The sequence below is a fragment of the Anopheles bellator genome, chromosome 2 (assembly GCF_943735745.2).
Source record: "Anopheles bellator chromosome 2, idAnoBellAS_SP24_06.2, whole genome shotgun sequence".
NCBI lineage: Eukaryota > Metazoa > Arthropoda > Insecta > Diptera > Culicidae > Anopheles > Anopheles bellator.
Genome location: NC_071286.1, coordinates 81,533,151 through 81,550,723, shown reverse-complemented (window position 1 = coordinate 81,550,723; position 17,573 = coordinate 81,533,151). Strand labels below are relative to the sequence as shown.

The 17,573-nt window shown below is 52.2% G+C and overlaps 5 protein-coding genes across 5 annotated transcripts; 4 read left to right on the top strand and 1 right to left on the bottom strand.

Moving 5' to 3' along the window:
• Nucleotides 1–4,906: 4,906 nt before the first annotated feature.
• LOC131208176 (UDP-glycosyltransferase UGT5-like) lies at nucleotides 4,907–6,758 on the top strand. The gene is made up of 4 exons (XM_058200827.1): nucleotides 4,907–4,942; nucleotides 5,020–5,509; nucleotides 5,573–5,958; nucleotides 6,036–6,758. The coding sequence occupies exons 1-4, from the start codon at nucleotides 4,940–4,942 to the stop codon at nucleotides 6,756–6,758; spliced, it is 1,602 nt and encodes a 533-aa protein (XP_058056810.1). The 5' UTR covers nucleotides 4,907–4,939.
• Nucleotides 6,759–7,374: 616 nt separating this feature from the next.
• On the top strand, nucleotides 7,375–10,898 carry LOC131208559 (UDP-glycosyltransferase UGT5-like). The gene is made up of 5 exons (XM_058201351.1): nucleotides 7,375–7,869; nucleotides 9,104–9,356; nucleotides 9,425–9,652; nucleotides 9,719–9,934; nucleotides 10,001–10,898. Exons 1-5 carry the CDS (start codon nucleotides 7,867–7,869, stop codon nucleotides 10,894–10,896), a joined length of 1,596 nt encoding a protein of 531 aa, XP_058057334.1. The 5' UTR covers nucleotides 7,375–7,866; the 3' UTR covers nucleotides 10,897–10,898.
• Nucleotides 10,899–10,992: 94 nt separating this feature from the next.
• On the bottom strand, nucleotides 10,993–11,424 carry LOC131208175 (sperm flagellar protein 1-like). The gene is made up of 2 exons (XM_058200826.1): nucleotides 11,319–11,424; nucleotides 10,993–11,252 (listed from the first exon to the last, which is right to left on the bottom strand). Exons 1-2 carry the CDS (start codon nucleotides 11,422–11,424, stop codon nucleotides 10,993–10,995), a joined length of 366 nt encoding a protein of 121 aa, XP_058056809.1.
• A 550-nt stretch (nucleotides 11,425–11,974) lies between these two features.
• On the top strand, nucleotides 11,975–15,595 carry LOC131210038 (uncharacterized). Its single transcript, XM_058203226.1, has 12 exons — nucleotides 11,975–12,047; nucleotides 12,120–12,206; nucleotides 12,272–12,473; nucleotides 12,545–12,712; nucleotides 12,822–12,916; nucleotides 12,973–13,127; nucleotides 13,191–13,374; nucleotides 13,446–13,698; nucleotides 13,759–14,039; nucleotides 14,088–14,725; nucleotides 14,793–15,138; nucleotides 15,214–15,595. The coding sequence occupies exons 1-12, from the start codon at nucleotides 11,984–11,986 to the stop codon at nucleotides 15,507–15,509; spliced, it is 2,769 nt and encodes a 922-aa protein (XP_058059209.1). The 5' UTR covers nucleotides 11,975–11,983; the 3' UTR covers nucleotides 15,510–15,595.
• Nucleotides 15,596–15,847: 252 nt separating this feature from the next.
• On the top strand, nucleotides 15,848–17,573 carry LOC131211708 (UDP-glucosyltransferase 2-like). The gene is made up of 2 exons (XM_058205290.1): nucleotides 15,848–16,117; nucleotides 16,184–17,573. The coding sequence occupies exons 1-2, from the start codon at nucleotides 15,859–15,861 to the stop codon at nucleotides 17,524–17,526; spliced, it is 1,602 nt and encodes a 533-aa protein (XP_058061273.1). The 5' UTR covers nucleotides 15,848–15,858; the 3' UTR covers nucleotides 17,527–17,573.

Sequence of the window (17,573 nt, the reverse complement as noted above, 5' to 3'; positions counted from 1 at the left end):
CTATGTTGCTAAGATATGCCCGTAGCCTGCTTATTCGTTTCAGCCCACCGTTCTTTTGCGATCATCAGGCCGAGAAAACCCGGTTAGTCACCGTTAGTTATGATTTGGTTTAGGTAACTATTTTTAACCATCGCTTTGATTCGTCACAACCGCCACATCCCGAAGCAATAAATCCACACGCGGAACGTAATTTAATCTTATTTCTTGGGCCACAATTTATGACACTTCCATAAACATTTCATTCTTCCTTTCTTCCACCGAGATGCACTTTTACCGAGATCGGCCAAACAAACGCGATGCATTCGCGCATCGCATCCAATCCGGGCGCAGGTCGTTAGTCAGCTGCAGCCGATTCCGAGTGGTAAAACAAACTAGAGACGCTCTTAAATTAGCTTCCCCCAGTCACGCGAGGAAAAGACAGAGAGCTAAAGAAACCATTTTCCATTCGGTGCAGGAAAATGCACTTTGGTCGCCCCGAAGAGGGCCGTCGACACGGCACGGCACGGCAACATCCATCGCGCCCCATCAATCCGTCACAACCTGTCACGTCCACCGGGCAGCAGACGACAATTATAGTCCTTAATTATCCTTGGCCGCGCGCGAATCGGGTGGAGCTACTTCAAAGCTGTTCGTCGGGTCGGGGCTGTGTTAGAAGATGGTGAAGTTTTTGATTCGCCGAAGCGCGCTTCTCGCCGCACCGATTCGGGCGATCCAAAACTAAGCTTGGAGCTGACGGTGGTTTCCTTCTATATTTAAGCACACTCCCCCCCCCCCAGCGATCCCACGTTAATTAGCTGCTTTATGGGGGTACGACGGAAAGTGAAACCTCGCGTCGTGTCGGTCGGTCGGTGAGCGACAACTTAAGACATCGGGCGAACAAGAAGGACGAACGGCGTGGCCACTGTCGGTGTTGGATGGTTTAGTGAAAGAGTTAGGGAAAAATTAATGACCAACCGTGTCGTCGGAAAACCTGGAAAACAACACCGTACAAGGCACCGGACCGTGGCACGAAGTATCACAATCGCACCCATTAAGGGGTGCCTTCGCTTCGTTGTCTAGACTTCTGTCCCCATTGCGGGGGGGGGGGAAAACGCAGAGCTAGGATCTCATAAATTTCCCTCCCCGGCAGGAACACACATATGCGTAGAGCGGTGAAGCCATAAATATTTGCTTCCGCGTGAAGACCCGCGATGATGGCGAAAATTGTGTCTTTAGTGCCGAGGTAGCCGAGGTATTCGAACTATCTTCCCCTTGTTCCGTTTCAGGTCGGTTCGGTCGGGAGTGACATAAATTACCGGTCCCCGAAATGCAGCGAGATTAGCTGACGACAATAAAAGAATGACTTATGGGGGAGACGCCCAGACGGCAGCACGGAACGGTCCCTGGAACTCTAACGGAGCCGCAGCCGTTCCGGATGAGTTGGCCCGCGCGACTTATGGGGTTGTTTCATTAATTAATGATGGCACGTTTTGGAGATTTCTTCCAAGAGGCCAACGCCATCATCATCTGGCGCATTCGGAGACCTGTTTCACGCGATCGCTTACACCCAGCCGGAGCTGATCCTCGCGATCTGTAAAATGGCAATCATCAATTTCCAATCTAACGATGGTGAGTCAGTGTTCGGCCACCGCCGATCACTTCTGAGTAGAGCGAAGTAGAGCGCCCCGACCCAAACGCGGACAGTCCGCGGACGGATGTGGGTGAGCGAGGTAATTAATCCACTTTTAACCCGACGTCGCCGTCTCGCACGGAGGTCGATCAAATAAATTGCAGTGCACCGAGCCGCAGCGCCCGACGACGGAAAACCGATATCTGCCCGCGGCTGGGCGCGGCCAGGCTGGTAGCTGCTCCACCACTGACTGCAGTCCGCGTGTCCGTTCCGCATGGCCGACGAAGAACTGCGCTGCGGGTTCTTTGACGGCGATCCCGCTCCAGGAGCTAAGGGCCCTTCTCGGAGACTTCGGCGACTCGCCGCTACGGAGCGCACAGTGTGAGGGCTATAAATACACGGCTCTGGGCCTCTGGTTCCTCCGGTCCAGAGGGCTACTGTTTTCACGAAATTCACAACGACGCGGGCATGACTTATTGCCCGGCGCAGACCGAAACCGCGGGCCGGGCCGTGGTTTATAAAACACTGTCACGCAATGGCAATGGCGGCTATCACAACAAACCTGGCTCGGGTGCTTCTCGGAAAACGTCGAGATTGTCACCGCGCACCAGTGAATCACCCGTGGGCCGTGCGTGAGTCACGGCCACCGTCAGAACCGCCACACCAGGGACATCGTCCAACTCGAGCTGACGTTAGGTGGCCCTTTTTCCGGATTTTCTTGCCGTAGCTTCACACTCATCACCGGCCACTGAGCGGAGTGCTCGAATATTTTCACAAAATTTCCACCACCATCAACACTCACTCGCACGCACTCGAGGGAAGTCAATTTTCGCCACAACCTCGGTGATACGATATCGCCGCTTGGGACGGGATTTTCCCGCTTTCCACAAAAAGCGAATAGCAGAGCAAGGATCGTGAATCACTGCGGCGCGCGCACGATCGTGGCCACCACAAACAACCGCACCGTGGACCGTCTCGGGCGCAAATGAACGGGCCCGGTTTTCGGGACGTTCCCCGTCCCCGGTGCGGAAAAGCGGTGGCTACGAAGGAGGCAGCGGCGGCTGCTAAAAGGCGACAGTGACGGTGACAAAAATAAATTCCCCTTTTCAACGTGCGCGGCCGCACCGGTGCCGTTTTTCCACTTAATTTTTAAGCACCACGCACACGGCAGGATCATCTCCCCGCTGGGATCATCCCACTCTCGCTCCGAGCCGCGGGATCGTGCGTGCGATTCCGAACTCTCGTGCGCTCTCGAACGGAAAATTCGTTCCCCCTCGAACCGGGCCCGTCGGCCGTCCCGTCGTCTTGGCCGTGACGTCTGCGGACCGAGAGAGAGAGAGAGAGAGAGAGAGAGCGAGGGCGTCTGTTTATATTTTCCTCGCCGGCCGGAGGACCCCTGACGGTTTTTCACGCATCTTGCCCAATTCATTCAAATTCGTTACGCCAGACACCTTCAGCACACACACAAAAACGCACGCAGGCAGGACTGGATTTATGCTCCGCTCCGAGCTAGAGATGGTTCGCGTAATCCGCGTGCGAAAACCGTCTTTTTGCGTCTCGCGTGGTCTTCTTTGAGGATCAGCGCCTTTCACGACATTCACCACTTCTCACCACTTTTCGGAACCGAAACGCCCAACCGACGGCGGATCCCGGGGATCGACTAGATGGCAGATGGCGTGCGTTCCGTTCGAGAATTTCGTCGCAACTGATGGCCGCCGCGTGCCCGATCGTCGTGCGCCCGAGAATTGTGCGGGCGGTTTTCCGTTTTTTTTCCCTCGCTGTTGATGGGATGGGAGCATGCGTTAGAACGCGACCGCGCATCGGATATGTTGGTTTTTTTTTCGGAGAGAGAAGGGAGCGAAATTCTGGCGGTTGCCGCTTCCCGCGGGTGTTCCGGTTTTCCCAGCCACCCAACTAGGGGGCACGCAACAAACGTGCAAACTGCAATTGGATTATCGCGCCCTTCATTAACGGCGTCGTTAAGGCTTTCGGTGCTTCCAGGACGCGTCCTATCGCAACATCTTATCAAGTGGAAGCAAGGATCGTCAAAGCCCAGGAACTTCAGCTAGTTAGCTGGAAATGGTTAGTGCTTATCAGTTTATTTTGATTGGAAAATATAAACGTTTCAGTTCGCTGCTCAGATCAATTGGTTATTTAACGGTGTTTAGATTCAATTAACGTTCATTCAATTGTTGTACGCACTCAAATGGTTTCTTTTTATTTGCTATGGGCTGAGAATGGGAATCGATGGTTTATGGGAAGAGGGCAGAGGGCTCTAATAGAGGGCTGCCAATCTAAATATTTTTATTTTTTTGATCTCTTATTTTTGGAAAACCAACGGAAATTTATGAACGAATGTTTAGTGTATAAGGACTCTTCACCTTCAATTAGCACATTAAAAGAGGGGTTTCTGAGTTGAAAGTTGGTCGTACTAGCCTTCAAGACGATCCACGTCAAGTACGTTCAAAAACAGTACCAGTACCTGAAGTCGTAGGAAAAGTACAGGATATCGTATTGGAAAATCGTCGAGTGACTGAAAAGGATTTAGTGGAAGCCCTTCCAGATTCTCACTTATTTAACAACCCAGTAATTTAATGTGAATTACTATCAAATCAAGTTGCATCATACTAAAAGGTAAAGGTATTTTAATTATATAAATATAAGACGTGTACCGTAAACCTCCGATTGAAATCTTTATTATTCGTTAACAAGTTGGCTAAATAACGCAAAAGGGTTCTTCCGTTACGTTAGGTAGGTTGTAGAGGCCCATATTAAGACGACGGGATGCACCACGACACCATTACACTCCGCATCGCTTCTCCTTTTCGCTGGTCCTTCCTTTACGATCTATCTTTATCGCTCTCTATCTGCTGATTTCCCTCACGTTGCGGCCACAAAGAGCTCTACACTGCTCGGCGTAACTGTAGCACCAGCCATCGGGGCCAATCCAACCCGTTGCCGGTGGCTTCCGAACCGAAATAGCCTACCGTCATCATCATCATCATCATCATCATGATCGTTTTTCTTTCGCCCCGTCCTTCGAGGGCAAACACGCACTCACACAGCTGCGGCAGCTATCGGCGCGATCGAGATGCGTCCGGTGATCGCAGCGGCAACCACTTCGGCTAGTTCGCGTTTACGATCGGTTCGCAGCATCACGCGCAGCATAGGTCAGGTGCTGCTGTGGGTTGTGAGCATACTTTTGGCCCTCCTGCCATCTCACTCTCTCTTCCCTGGCTCAGCTGATTCGTGGTGGTGGAGATCGATTTTCATTCCCGATCCGTGGCGTCCCGATTGAAAATTCCGTAAACATCTAAACATTCTAACGCGATGGTAAGCAATACGTCGATTTTTATTGTCCTCTAAAGCAGCGTGGGGAAAAATAACCCATCGCCTGGTGCTGTTTTCAGAAGTGGACCACACTGCTTCTCCTGCTTGTTCTTCTTCCGGCGCGGCACGGCGAGGCAGCCAACATACTGCTCGTGTCGGTGTTCCCGGGCGTGAGTCATTGGCTGATGTTCGAGCACATCATCGGCGAGTTGCTGCAACGAGGTCACACCGTGACGGCCATCACCAGCTACCGGCTGCGAGGGGTGGAACCGAATCGGACCGACCCCGGCTACCGCGAGGTGTTGATCGATCCGATCTACGACTTCGAGTCGAACGGGCTGCCGATGGAGGTCTTCTTTAGGTCGCAATCGTTCAGCAATCCGTTCTTCAAGATGTCCATCCTGTGGAAGCTGGGCCTCGAGACGACCGAGCATGCGTTCGAGAGTCCGATCGTGCAAAAGTTCCTGCAAACGAAGGGTTTGCACTTTGATCTGCTCATTGCCGAGCAGTTCGTCCAGGAGAGCTTCCTGATGCTGGCGCATCAGTATCGAGTGCCGATCGTGACCATCAGTAAGATCGGTGGGTGTAGGCACTGTATGGTGAAAGATAATTTGTGTGCCCTCTTTATTGCAGACACTCTTGGCCACGCGGACTACATAGACCGGGCGTTCGGGTTGATAACACCGTGGTCCTTCGTGCCACACTTCATGCTGCAGTACGGCGATCAGATGACGATTGCGGAGCGCGCCTACAACGTGATGCTGTCGGCGTGGGGTGCGTTCCACCGGAAGTTCTACTATCTCCCGGCCCACACGGCACTGGCCGAGAAGCACCTTGGCCACTTGCAGGCTACCACCGGTGGTTCGCTGCCCTCGCTTGAAGATCTGGAACGGAACGTGAGTTTGGTGCTGGTGAACAACCATATCGTCTCGTCCCGGCCGAGGCCACACATGGACGGGATGATCGATATCGCCGGGCTGCACATCCGGCAACCGAAGCAGCTCCCGGCTACGGTTAAGGTACAGGGAGAGTGAGACACTCCACTTCGTAGTAGGTTCCAGATTTAACAGATCCCCTGCCTGTTTCGATTCGACAGACCTTCCTGGACGAAGCCACGCGTGGTGTGGTGTACATAAACTTCGGTACGTTCATGCGCAGCTCCGGCATGCCGGAGGAAACGCTTCAAGTGTTTCTGACCGTGTTCCGCAACCTACCGCACGCGCGATTCCTGTGGAAGTGGGAAGCAGAGACGGCGCCAGCGAACCTCCCGCCGAACGTGCTGCTCCAGAAGTGGCTGCCCCAGAACGACGTGCTGGCCCACCGGAACGTGCGGCTGTTCGTATCGCACGGTGGCCTCTTCGGGACGCAGGAAGCCATCTACTGGGCCCGCCCGATGCTGTTCGTGCCGTTCTACGGCGATCAGCACAGCAACGCACTCAAGTTCGAGCAGGCCGGCCTCGGGCTCACGCTGCGCATTATCAATGTCACGGTCTCGGAGCTGGAGTCGAAGATTGAACGGATCACGGGCGAACCCAGCTTCCAGCGCAACGCGGACCGGCTGTCGGCCATCTTCCGCGATAACCCAACCGATCCGCTCCGGGCGGCCTTGTTCTGGATCGAGTACGTTTTGCGGCACCGTGGCGCTCGGCATCTGAAATCAGCTGCGGTGCAACTGCCGTGGTACAAGTACCTGCTGCTGGATCTACTGGCGGCCATGTTGCTGGTGCTGGGAATGGTTGTGTGGATGCTGAAGAGGCTGCTAAGCTACCTGGCCAGGTTGTTCGTTTCCAGGCGGTCGGATAAGGTGAAAGTAAATTAAGATTAAAAATAATGAGCATTCCCAACAAAAAGACTGGCAGGTTGAGGTTACTTTTTCTCGATATAGAAATCTAAATTTGATCATTTTAATTAGATCGATAAGTTTTGTTCAAAATTCCGAAAATATGTTGAATATTTTATCAATAAAAGTCGCAATTTGGAATTTACACGGCAAACATACGATCCGGGCCGTTAATGCCGCTACTAATAGATTGCAAACTTTCAGACGTTTATCGCTTGGTTGATTATTTTGTTGGATTATCCAATCTTTCTACAGCCCAAAAACTTCCCAAACCCAGCACCTTTTCGTCAACCTACATTTTTGCGGCGGCATTGATAAATGTATTCCTCAGACACGAGACGACACTACGTATCGCCGATACGTTTGAACCGTTCGCCCGCGATTACAGCGCAACGGCTATCAACCGTTGGCCGGCGCGTGATTTATCAGCAACCACCGGGCGGGGACACCGGGGAGCAGGAAGAGCACCGGGGAGCACCTAGTAGCCCTACCCAGCGTCCACTGGCCAGCTTCGGGGCCGGCTTAACGGCAGAACACTTCGCGCCAGAGCGACAGCTGCATCTCAGTCAACTCGCCGCACAGTAACGGTGCAGCAGCCATCGAGCGAGAAGGTTTCGGGCTGTTCCGGTGGCCGGCGAGGATCGAGCTTCCTCGTCCGTTGTCCGCACACGGCACACGTTTCGGGTGGATATTTATACACCGCTGTCGAGCCGACAGGCAGACAGTTCGGCGAATCGGATTCGCTGAGATCGCCGCCGATCAGCGTCCAAGCCGATCAGTCAACCATCGTCCGTCCGGCAGTCCGTTCGGCAGACCGAATTCGTCCGGAAGCCAAGGACCGCGGACAGCTAGTGTGCCCGGGAAGTAGCGTGAAGTGCCCAGAGTCGGCGCCTGTGATGGCGTTGCACCTTCGAGGTGCACTACGAACGTGCATTACATAACAGGGTTGGGTGACATTAGTTTTCTCTCTGTGGGGGGTGATTGAGTGACCAGCCTCGGGTCTAGAGGCCTCCTCTCGTGCGCAGTGACGATAACGGGTTGATGGTAGGCCATCAATTGTGCAGTGAACATCACGCCAACTAGCAGCATGGTAAGCAAGTGCGCCGTGTACATTAGCGAGTGCGGGACCTATGCGGAGTCTCGCCTGCTGCACTCTCAGTTCTGGCGCAGGATTTGGGTTATCGCCGGGTCGCCGCAGATAACGCAGGAGAAGGTGTGTCGATAAGAACGACCCCGCGCGGCTAGAAAGAGGTCATTCGGGAGGCGTTCGTTCGGTTCGCCGAAAACTGAGTTCGGCAATTAGGTGTAGATTATTATGCGAGTGGAACGGCAGGCGCTTTAAAATGGCCCCTATAAATAGGACGCCACTTTCCAAGTGCCAAGTTCAGGCAGTGGTGACGACGCCGGCCCATCAGCCAGCCAGCCAGCCAGCGTTCTGCTCGGTTCGATTCTGCTGCTCTCGCGTAAACATTAAGCATATTTTTAGACCCCCGCCGTGGTCTTGGCGCGTCGCGAACGGATTTTGTTTTGATTATGGATGCCGGTATATCTATTTGTTTCCTTCGCCGGCGCTTGTCGGTGCAACCGGTTGATGGTGATAAAAAAAAATGCCCCGCCAGAGAGCTTACCCGTGGCGCGTGTTAAACTGCGAGCATCTTCAGCGACCTTCTGTTTCGTCTGTGGATTATCTCACTGTGGCTGAAATAGTTCAAATTTTAAGGCGAAAAATGGGTCACACGAATCCACTCCAGTGGACTAGGAGTTTCTGGGCGCCTATCCCGTGGCCGAAAGAAAATGGGTGCACCAATCCTTCTCCACCTTCGGGAAGTGTAAACAACTATCAATAAAGACCATCGCATTCAATTAAAGTGCACGACGAAAAGCCATTAGTCCACAAGATGAACCGCGGCCCACGGTGGAACGATGGTTTGGCACTTTGTCCAATGGAAAACCCGATTTCTCTGCCCGCCACTTTTGGCGAACTAGCAGCAGTTAGACCAGTGTTCGATTCTAGGTTTCTTGTTTGCCAAAAAACAAAACTTCGTCACCCAATCATGGCCTGCAATACATGTAGTTATTGCTTAATTTAAGTAATTGTCTTTGTTTTTGATTTATCACTGGATCCTTCATTTTTCTGCGATTTTTCGCTGGTAAAAAAAACATATTCCCGCGTTACTGCCGGCGTTGAAAGACATCAAACACAGGTTGTTGCGTTTTGTGTGATGCAATCGGAAACAAAATTTCAAATAAATCCCGCCCTCGGCGGAAAGGTTGATTACGCCCGCAGATTTATGCATATCCGCCCCTTCTCTCTGCCGTCGCAGCATTTCACGGTAGTGTCGTGTTTCGTCGCTGGCGTATTTGCATTTACCGCCTTGCCGCGCACCGAGAGCGCCAAGGTGCTGTTCCTCGTTCCGTTCCCGGCGCCCAGCCACTGGCTCTGGATAGACCACTTCGTCAGGGAGCTGTTAGCGCGCGGCCACGAGGTGACGGCCATCACCAACTTCGGTGCCAAAGAGCCCCATCCGAACTACACCGAAGTCCTGATTGACCCACCGTACGACATACCGTACTACTGTGAGTTCGAAGGCGAAAGCGGCACCGTCGATCTCGACCTAACCCCGTTGATTTTGCCTCCTTTGCAGTTCCCGTGTCGGACATATACGATTCAAAGTACAACAGCGACCTAAGCAACCTGTTCCTCTACTGGAGGGTAGGCCTCTCGACGACGCAGTATGCCCTCGAGAATGCAAATGTGCAGCAGTTCATCGAGCAGGACGACACCGACTACGATGTGATCGTGTCGGAGCAGTTCTACCAGGAAGCATTCCTCATGTTTGCCCACAAATATCGGGCGCCCACTGTGACGCTATGTAAGAAGCCAAGGGCTGATTGCCGTGGTCTGCGGGCAGCGTTTCAATGATGTTCCCCCGTTTCAGGCACGTTAGGACATGCCAATCACATGGACCAAGCGATGGGACTCGTCACACCCTGGTCCTTCGTTCCACATCCGGTGCTGCTGCTGACCGACGACATGACCTTCGCGCAGCGTTGCTACAACTTTATGATCTCGCTGGCCGATCTCGTGCTGCGCAACGTCTACTACATCCCCCAGCAGAACCGATTGGCACAAAAGCACTTCGCCAAGATTGAAGGTAGTGACACTGAAGACGTTTGGCGGCCGATGGCGGTGCATCTGAAATATCTCTTTCCCCTGGCAGGGCCCGAGCTGATGCCTTCGATACGGGATCTGGAAAAGTCCATCTCGGTCATACTGGTCAACAGCCACACTTCGACGTCCCCACCGCGGCCAACGATACCGGGGTTGGTGAACGTGGCCGGCGCCCACATCAAGTCGGCCAAAGAGTTGCCGGAGGACATCGGCAAGTTTCTCGATGGAGCCCGCGACGGTGTCATCTTCTTTAGCCTCGGCTCGTACATGAAGAGTGTCGATATGCCGAAGGACAAAATGAAAGCATTCCTGGAGGTGTTCCGCAATCTGAAGCAGCGGGTGCTGTGGAAGTACGAAGACGAGGATGTCGCCCACCTGCCCAAGAACGTGATGGTGCGCAAGTGGCTACCGCAGAGCGACATCCTGGCACACCCGAACGTGGTGCTGTTCATCACCCACGGCGGTATGTTCGGTAGCCAGGAAGGCCTCTTCCGAGGTGTGCCGATGCTGTACATTCCGTTCTACGGGGACCAGCATCGGAACGCGCTGAAAGCGGAAAAGGCCGGCTATGCACTCACGATCAACTTTTCCGAGCTGAACGTCATAACGCTCGGATCGCGGCTCAACGAGCTGCTCACGAACCCCGCGTTCATGAAGCAGGCCAAACGAGCGTCGGAGCTGTTCCGAGACAACATCGTGCCGCCGATGCAGGAAGCGATGCACTGGATCGAGTACGTCATAAGGCACCGGGGGGCAAAGCACCTGAAAACGCGGGCCATCGAACTGTCCTGGGCGCAGTATCTAATGCTGGATGTGGTGGGCTTCTTCTTGCTTGTCTTCCTTCTGATGGCATCCGTATTCTACTTGGTTCTGGGTACTATGTTAGCGAAGCCACCGAAACCAACGCCAAAGAGAGACCCGTTAAGAAAATTTAAAATAAACTAAAAACCTTCAATGAATTCATTTTACAAAGGAAAGGTTCGAAAGAAAGTGTAGTTATGCATTCTTTGACGGACATTCATTTTGGACGGACTGACTTATCTACCGCTTTGCATTTTTTCCGGCTTCTTCCCGAGTGGTTAGGACCATCAGTTCGTTTAGCAGTATCTCCATGATACCGTTGCTTCCGCTGACGAGATCCATTATCATTCCGTCGTCGAGATATATGTTCAGACGTCGCAGTACCTTGCGGTTCAGCGTTTGCCAGTTGCTCAGCTTGTTCGCTGTGGAGCTACATTTTGAGTAGTTATGCAAATCCACCAGCTTGGGAAACAGGCTCTTCAGAATCTCTGCCACAAGAACTACGAAAATGAACGAAACAGCGTTAGTGGACTCACTCGAACCGGCGCCGATTCCAACGCACGTACCACCATCCGACATGTCGCGGGTAAAGTGTTTGATTGATTTCGATAAATGAAACTGCTGCAGCCAAACGCACAGTTCGCACAGTTCTTCGTTCGACAGTGGGGACATTTTCGCTCGAGAAGCTGACATCTTGCAACGTTTTGATCCGATTTAGATCTGAATATCACGATGTCTACTATGATTCGAAGGTGCAAAGCGCTATTGAGACAATCGCAGAAAGTTGTCTCGGTTTGCTGCGATAACAAAGCGCGAGTAAATGTAAAATTTTATAAATCACGAATCTAACGAAATTGAGAAAGTGGCATTTAGAAACATTAAAACAGTCAAAGAGACTTAATCCGCAAAACATGCTATGCGGCGACCCACATAGGACATGTATTTTTATTCGAATACCAAGGGTCATCGGTCATGTAAACAGTCTGCGATAAGGATTCGCTTCTGCGGACGCGGAGGATTTGCAACAGGTTGAAATGGTTATCGGCGAGATTGGTGAAGCCATTGGCGGTAAAATACAACATACGGCCTCACATATGTCAAGGGAATTCCCAAAAGAATACTCAGTCTACCGGTCGGTCAGTAATGATCAAACCGGTTTCCGGTCTGTAAGGCGTTTCTGAGACCCACTAACGAAACGACGCTTCATTGCGCATCGAGCAGTTGTCGAAGCATGGCTGCAGACGGATCACCGCTACCGTTGGTGCTAATTGTAGTTGTTTATCTCACGGGATTATGTAAGTACAGTGGGCCAAAGAGAGATTATTTGTGGTGCGAGTAGCGAATCAATCCTGTTTCCACCCTTCTAGGCCACGGGTCACTAGATGTTGTCTCATCCGGGTTGCAAGAGAGCTTTGCTGAAGCATTCATGCCCAACATCCGCGAATCGATCGATGGTAGGATGGTTGAACTATGTGTCCTTTCAGCTGACCGCAGTTTGTTCGTCCCCTGTGTTCCATAGATTGTCATATGCGTTATTACAAGTGGGGGGCAGGCCCAGAGCCAAAGCCTGCCTTCGGGAGACCAGCCTATTTGCGAGAGTTCGCCCACATGGCCGCAATTGGATGGACGACGTCAAACGCGTCCATCGCGTGGAACTGTGGAGGATCGCTCATCTGGGAGAACTACGTCCTCACGGCGGCTCACTGTGTAGAGGACGATGAGTAAGTTCAGCCATCGCCCCGACTACGAGCGTGTTGGTGAGCCGTTAAGTTACGTCCGTTCATTTCATTAGCAACGTGCCGCCCGATGTGGTTCGCCTTGGGGATATTAATCTGTACAATGACACGGACGACCAGTATGCGCAGCAGCTGAAGATTGTCGAAATAGTGCGCCACCCGGAACACCGGTTCAGCACGCGTTATCACGATCTGGCGCTGTTGAGGTTGGAGAGGAATGTTAGGTGAGTATGAAGATGGCTCATAAAATGGCTCACAAAGAATTAATTTGACTATTGAAGATTTTCATTAATAATTCATTTGTTTGGTAATCATCTTCAACCTACATGATAGACTACATGATACGGTGGCGCCCGGCTGTCTGTGGAACGATGAAGAGATTCCTTTCCCGTCGATGGAAGCCACTGGCTGGGGAGCAACAGGATTCGGTAGGTGATGATCTTGTGGTTCAAAATAGTCCAACTAACCAACTCACCGCTCGCAGGTCAAAAGTCCACTCCGATTCTTCTCAAGGTGTCCCTCGGGTTGGTGAAAAAGACCGAATGTGATAGGTTCTATCGCGTTGGTGACCGAGGATTGAAGCAGGGCTTACAGGACTATCAGCTGTGCGCTGGCGATGTGAAAATGGACACCTGTCCGGTAAGTCCTTCCCGAAAGCCAACCTAGCGCTCTTAGTTACGAATCAATGGTCGGGCCCTGTAGGGTGACTCGGGTGGACCGTTGCAAATGAAACTGCTGCACAACGGCAAGATGACCCCATTCGTGGTGGGGGTTACCTCGTTCGGTGGTGTGTGCGGCCAATCGATACCCGGAGTGTACATGAAGGTGGCTCCGTACATCCCGTGGATTAGTTCGGAGCTGGCGAAACGTGGAGAGAATGTACAAGGTATTACGGGAGAACCGGGTATCAGCAAGGAAGCATTTTCGGAGTTACTTCAAATTGGCTATCGATTGTAGAGTGGAGCTTCAAACCGTACGCCTGTGCATTGCGATACGTCCATTTGCGAGAGTACGAGGACGATGTGGTTATGAGTAAATCGGGCGGTTTTGAAGGGCTCGACTCCAGTAAAGCGCACATGAACGTCTTTGACTCGAGCCAAACCGTATCCATACATTGGCCACGATCTGGCAAGGGTCCGAGCAACTGTTATGGCGTTGTGATCGACGAGGACACCGTCGTTACGTTGGCTCGGTGCGCGATTGCGAACAGGTTTGCAGTGGAACAACATATTGGTGTGTGGAATTACTCCTTCTTTACGTTACTTTCCAGAACTCAACCCTCACACGTTGTTCACCAGGGAGAAAGGAGAAACGATGTCGTGCAAGCTCGCTGGCATCCCGCTTACAGGCCCAACTCTTTCTACAATGATATCGCCATCTTGAAACTGAAGGACCGTTTAAAGTTTTCCTCTAAGTTTGTACCAGCCTGTATCTGGAGTGCAAACGAGCTTCCCGATCCTCAGTTCTACGTCACTGGTCAGGGAAGGAACGATTTGAACAAGTTTCATCAACGTTCCACGCCCATAACGCTGGGTAAGCAACGCACCTACCGCTCTTGCCACTTGAACTAGTTCCCTTCATTTCGCCACCATGCAACAGATCCAACGATCGTGGGGTTGTCCCCGAGGGCCAACATACTGGAGGCGGCCAACTGTTCGATTCCTGAGGAGTACCTGACGGGTCTAAGTCGCGGCCTAGCGCGGGAACATCTGTGCTTCGGTAACAAACCATTCCTCGTACCGGATTCCTGTGAGATGCTATTCGGTGCACCGTTGAGACGTAACATTTGGCGTTACGGTCGCCATTTTGAGCATATCTACGGGCTAAACTTGCTCGGAAAGGACTGTGGCTTTGGACGGGCTGCACTGGCAACTCGACTTGGCGAGCACTTACAGTGGCTGAATTCGGTGCTCTTGCCCAATTATCGCGACGATGGAGAAGGCATTCATTTCCTGAACGCAGATCTCAGCGAATCGGAATCCTGCGTGGGAACGGATGGAATCGCTGGGCTGTGTGTGAACATAGACCAATGTCCAAAGATACGGTACGACATTCAATCGAAACGAAATGTGAACTTTTGTCATGGTGGCGAGATAGTGTGCTGTCCATACGACAATATTCGGAACGCAACCAATCCCGGTGCTCGAGAGTTGGACGATTGCGAGAATCGCTACAAACAGTTCCACGAGGAATATAAAATGTATCAACGGGATCTAATTGAGCACTTCTACCATACGGTATGGAGTTGACACCATTTTACCCGGAATTCGTAAGCTAAATCGGTCTCTATCACTTTCTTTATAGGTATACTTAGGATGGGAGGCTAACGGTGAGACGAAATGGGATTGCTCCGGTACGCTGATCACGCGTAATGTCGTCCTGTCGTCGGCGTACTGTCTCACCAGGGGAGAAGCCCTCCCGACAGTGGCAAACGTGGCGGAAGGGAACCCCAACGCAACCTGGTACCAGCCCCGAGTCGTGCGCATCAAGGAAGTGATCATCCATCCTGGCTACGATGCGAAAAGTTTGCAAAACGATATCGGGTTGGTGCGTCTGGAGAGAGACGTTGTCCCCACTGCGCGCAAGTACCCGATCTGTCTGTACCAAAACGAAACGCACACACCGCTTTTGCTGTTCCGCATGGTCGTAGGTACGGGTCAAAATCAAACCGATGATGAGATCCTGTTGCTACCCTGTTGAATTGTGTTCCTTCTTTTCCCCGCAGCTGACGGCGAGTCCGTTTTTGTGGAAAGTTACCCCAAGTATAACGTGGACTGTCGAGCGGTGCTTCAGGAGCATGATGCACGTGATCTGTTTCCGAACGAACTGTGCACGGACATCAACGGAAGTCCGAAGGGAGCTATATCCGGCGATCCTCTCGTGTGGTACCGACTAAACACTGCCGATAACTCGTCGACCCAGTACCTGGTGGGCATTATAAGTTCGGGCCTTGCCGACCAGCAGCTAGGAGTGTACGCGAGAATATCGTCCTACATTGGATGGATCAAACAGATGATATAGTCCGGGAGTAGCCTTAAAGGCATTAAGTCGATCGCTAGAATTGCTCCTGCAAACAACTCCTTTTTTGAAAATGTTTAATGTTAAGTGACAAAATATGTTAATATGTTAAACAAATAGTTGCATAGAAAAGAGTCAGGTCCATTGAACCTACGCTTATCAGTGACACTGTGTGCTAATTTCGTAATCATACTAACGCACTTTATTCGAAAAATGTTCCATTGTCATCGGGTCACTAAAAAACGTGCCTTATCGCGAGCGTTTCTTGACCAATTGATAACGGTTGACCATCCACAGGCCATCCAGGAAATCGCGCTCGGATGGGTCAGTTGTGCTTACGATCGCATCAAAGATGCGACTACATTCGGTTTTGTGCGGAGCTGCGTTCATCCTGTTCTTCGCGCTAGTAACGGTCAGCGATGGGCATAAGATTCTGTTTCTTGCCCCATTTCCCGGGCCGAGCCACTGGCTGATGATGAAGCATTTCATTCGCGCACTGTCCGAGCGCGGACACGAAGTAACGACCATTACGGCATTCCCGTTCGGGGAACCGTTGCCATCGCTCTACAATGAAGTGCTTATCGATCCACCGTATCCGATTCGGAAGACGTGTAAGTAAAAGCTATGGCTTCGGAACATTCAATCGAGACCTCACCTTCAAATCGTTCCTCCCCCAGTCCCGGTTGAGAGTCTGTTCGAGGCGAGCCAATCAAGCGATTTCACCAAGCTCGCCATGTACTGGGACCTCGGTATCAACACAAGCCGCCACGGGCTCGAATCGGAACCCGTCCGCCAGTTTATCAACCGACGTGATCTCACCTTCGACCTGATCCTCGCAGAGCAGTTCTTTCAAGAAAGTTGGCTCATGTTCGCCCACCAATATGGTGCCCCGATCGTTACCATTAGCACGTACGGGTATTCGGACTTTTTCGACCGCATCATGGGCCTACGGACGCCACTGTCTTTCGTGCCTCACATGGTCTTCTCGTACGAAGACGATATGACCTACCAGCAGCGTGTGTACAACGTCATCGTTTCGATGTACGATGCATTCTGCCGCAGATATTACTATCTACCGGAACAGGATCGGTTGGCGGCGCAAGCCTTTGGTTCCATAGCGGGCACTGGAACGCTGCCCAGCGTGGCAGACCTGGAACGATCAATCTCCCTGATACTGGTCAATAGCCATCCGATTCTGAGTCGCCCAAGACCCTCGATTCGCGGACTGGTCGACATCGGGGGAGCGCACATCCGTCCGGCACGACCGCTGGATCCGGAGTTGCGCGCGTTCATCGACGGGGCAGGGGCGCATGGGGTCATCTACTTTTCGCTCGGTGCGTACATGCAGAGTTCGGTCATGCCGGAAGAGAAGCGTCGAACGATCCTGAAAGTATTTGCCAGCCTACCCCAGCGCATCATCTGGAAGTTTGAAAGCGATGGGCTGCTGAAGGACGTGCCATCGAACGTGCTGATACGCAAGTGGGCTCCGCAGAACGACATCCTGGCGGAGAAGAACGTGCGCCTGTTCATCTCACACGGCGGTCAGTTTGGAACGTTCGAAACGATGCACCATGGCGTTCCGACACTGTTCATACCATTCTTTGGTGATCAGCAACGAAACGCGGACCGAGCGATAAGGGCCGGGTTTGCGCGAAAAATGGACTTCAACTCCATCACCGAGGACACGTTCGGAGGTAACATTCGGGCACTGATCGAGGACAAGCGATACTACGAGCAGGCAAAGAAAGTGGCTGCCCTGTTCACGGACACGCTTGTCGATCCGATGGAAGAGTCGATCTTCTGGATCGAGTACGTGGCCCGACACGGCGGAGCACCGCACCTGAAGTCTCGAGCCGTGAATCTGAGCTGGTTCACGTACTACAACTACGATTTGGTGGTTGTCCCCTTCGTGCTGCTTCTCCTGACGGTCTATTGGCTACAAAAACGATTCCGACCCATAGCTCAAAAACCCCAAGAATCCAAAGGAAGCCAGAGAAAATCTCGCGAAACAAAGCGCTAGAATCATTTGCAATATTTCAGGTAAAAAGCTGGCGAAATAAAATGTGT

Excerpts from the sequence above, each read along its gene's own strand:
- LOC131208559 (XM_058201351.1), top strand. Across the intron at positions 9,653-9,718 it reads GGCGCCCACTGTGACGCTAT|GCACGTTAGGACATGCCAAT; the intron begins GTAAGAAGCCAA and ends CCCCCGTTTCAG. Across the intron at positions 9,935-10,000 it reads GCACTTCGCCAAGATTGAAG|GGCCCGAGCTGATGCCTTCG; the intron begins GTAGTGACACTG and ends TTCCCCTGGCAG.
- LOC131211708 (XM_058205290.1), top strand. The coding sequence starts at position 15,859 with ATGCGACTACATTCGGTTTTGTGCGGAGCTGCGTTCATCCTGTTCTTC. Across the intron at positions 16,118-16,183 it reads GTATCCGATTCGGAAGACGT|TCCCGGTTGAGAGTCTGTTC; the intron begins GTAAGTAAAAGC and ends TTCCTCCCCCAG.
- LOC131210038 (XM_058203226.1), top strand. The coding sequence starts at position 11,984 with ATGGCTGCAGACGGATCACCGCTACCGTTGGTGCTAATTGTAGTTGTT. Across the intron at positions 12,048-12,119 it reads TGTTTATCTCACGGGATTAT|GCCACGGGTCACTAGATGTT; the intron begins GTAAGTACAGTG and ends CCACCCTTCTAG. Across the intron at positions 14,726-14,792 it reads TTGAGCACTTCTACCATACG|GTATACTTAGGATGGGAGGC; the intron begins GTATGGAGTTGA and ends CTTTCTTTATAG.
- LOC131208176 (XM_058200827.1), top strand. Across the intron at positions 5,510-5,572 it reads AGTGCCGATCGTGACCATCA|ACACTCTTGGCCACGCGGAC; the intron begins GTAAGATCGGTG and ends TCTTTATTGCAG. Across the intron at positions 5,959-6,035 it reads AGCTCCCGGCTACGGTTAAG|ACCTTCCTGGACGAAGCCAC; the intron begins GTACAGGGAGAG and ends TCGATTCGACAG.
- LOC131208175 (XM_058200826.1), bottom strand. The coding sequence starts at position 11,424 with ATGTCCCCACTGTCGAACGAAGAACTGTGCGAACTGTGCGTTTGGCTG. Across the intron at positions 11,253-11,318 it reads CCGCGACATGTCGGATGGTG|TTCTTGTGGCAGAGATTCTG; the intron begins GTACGTGCGTTG and ends TCATTTTCGTAG.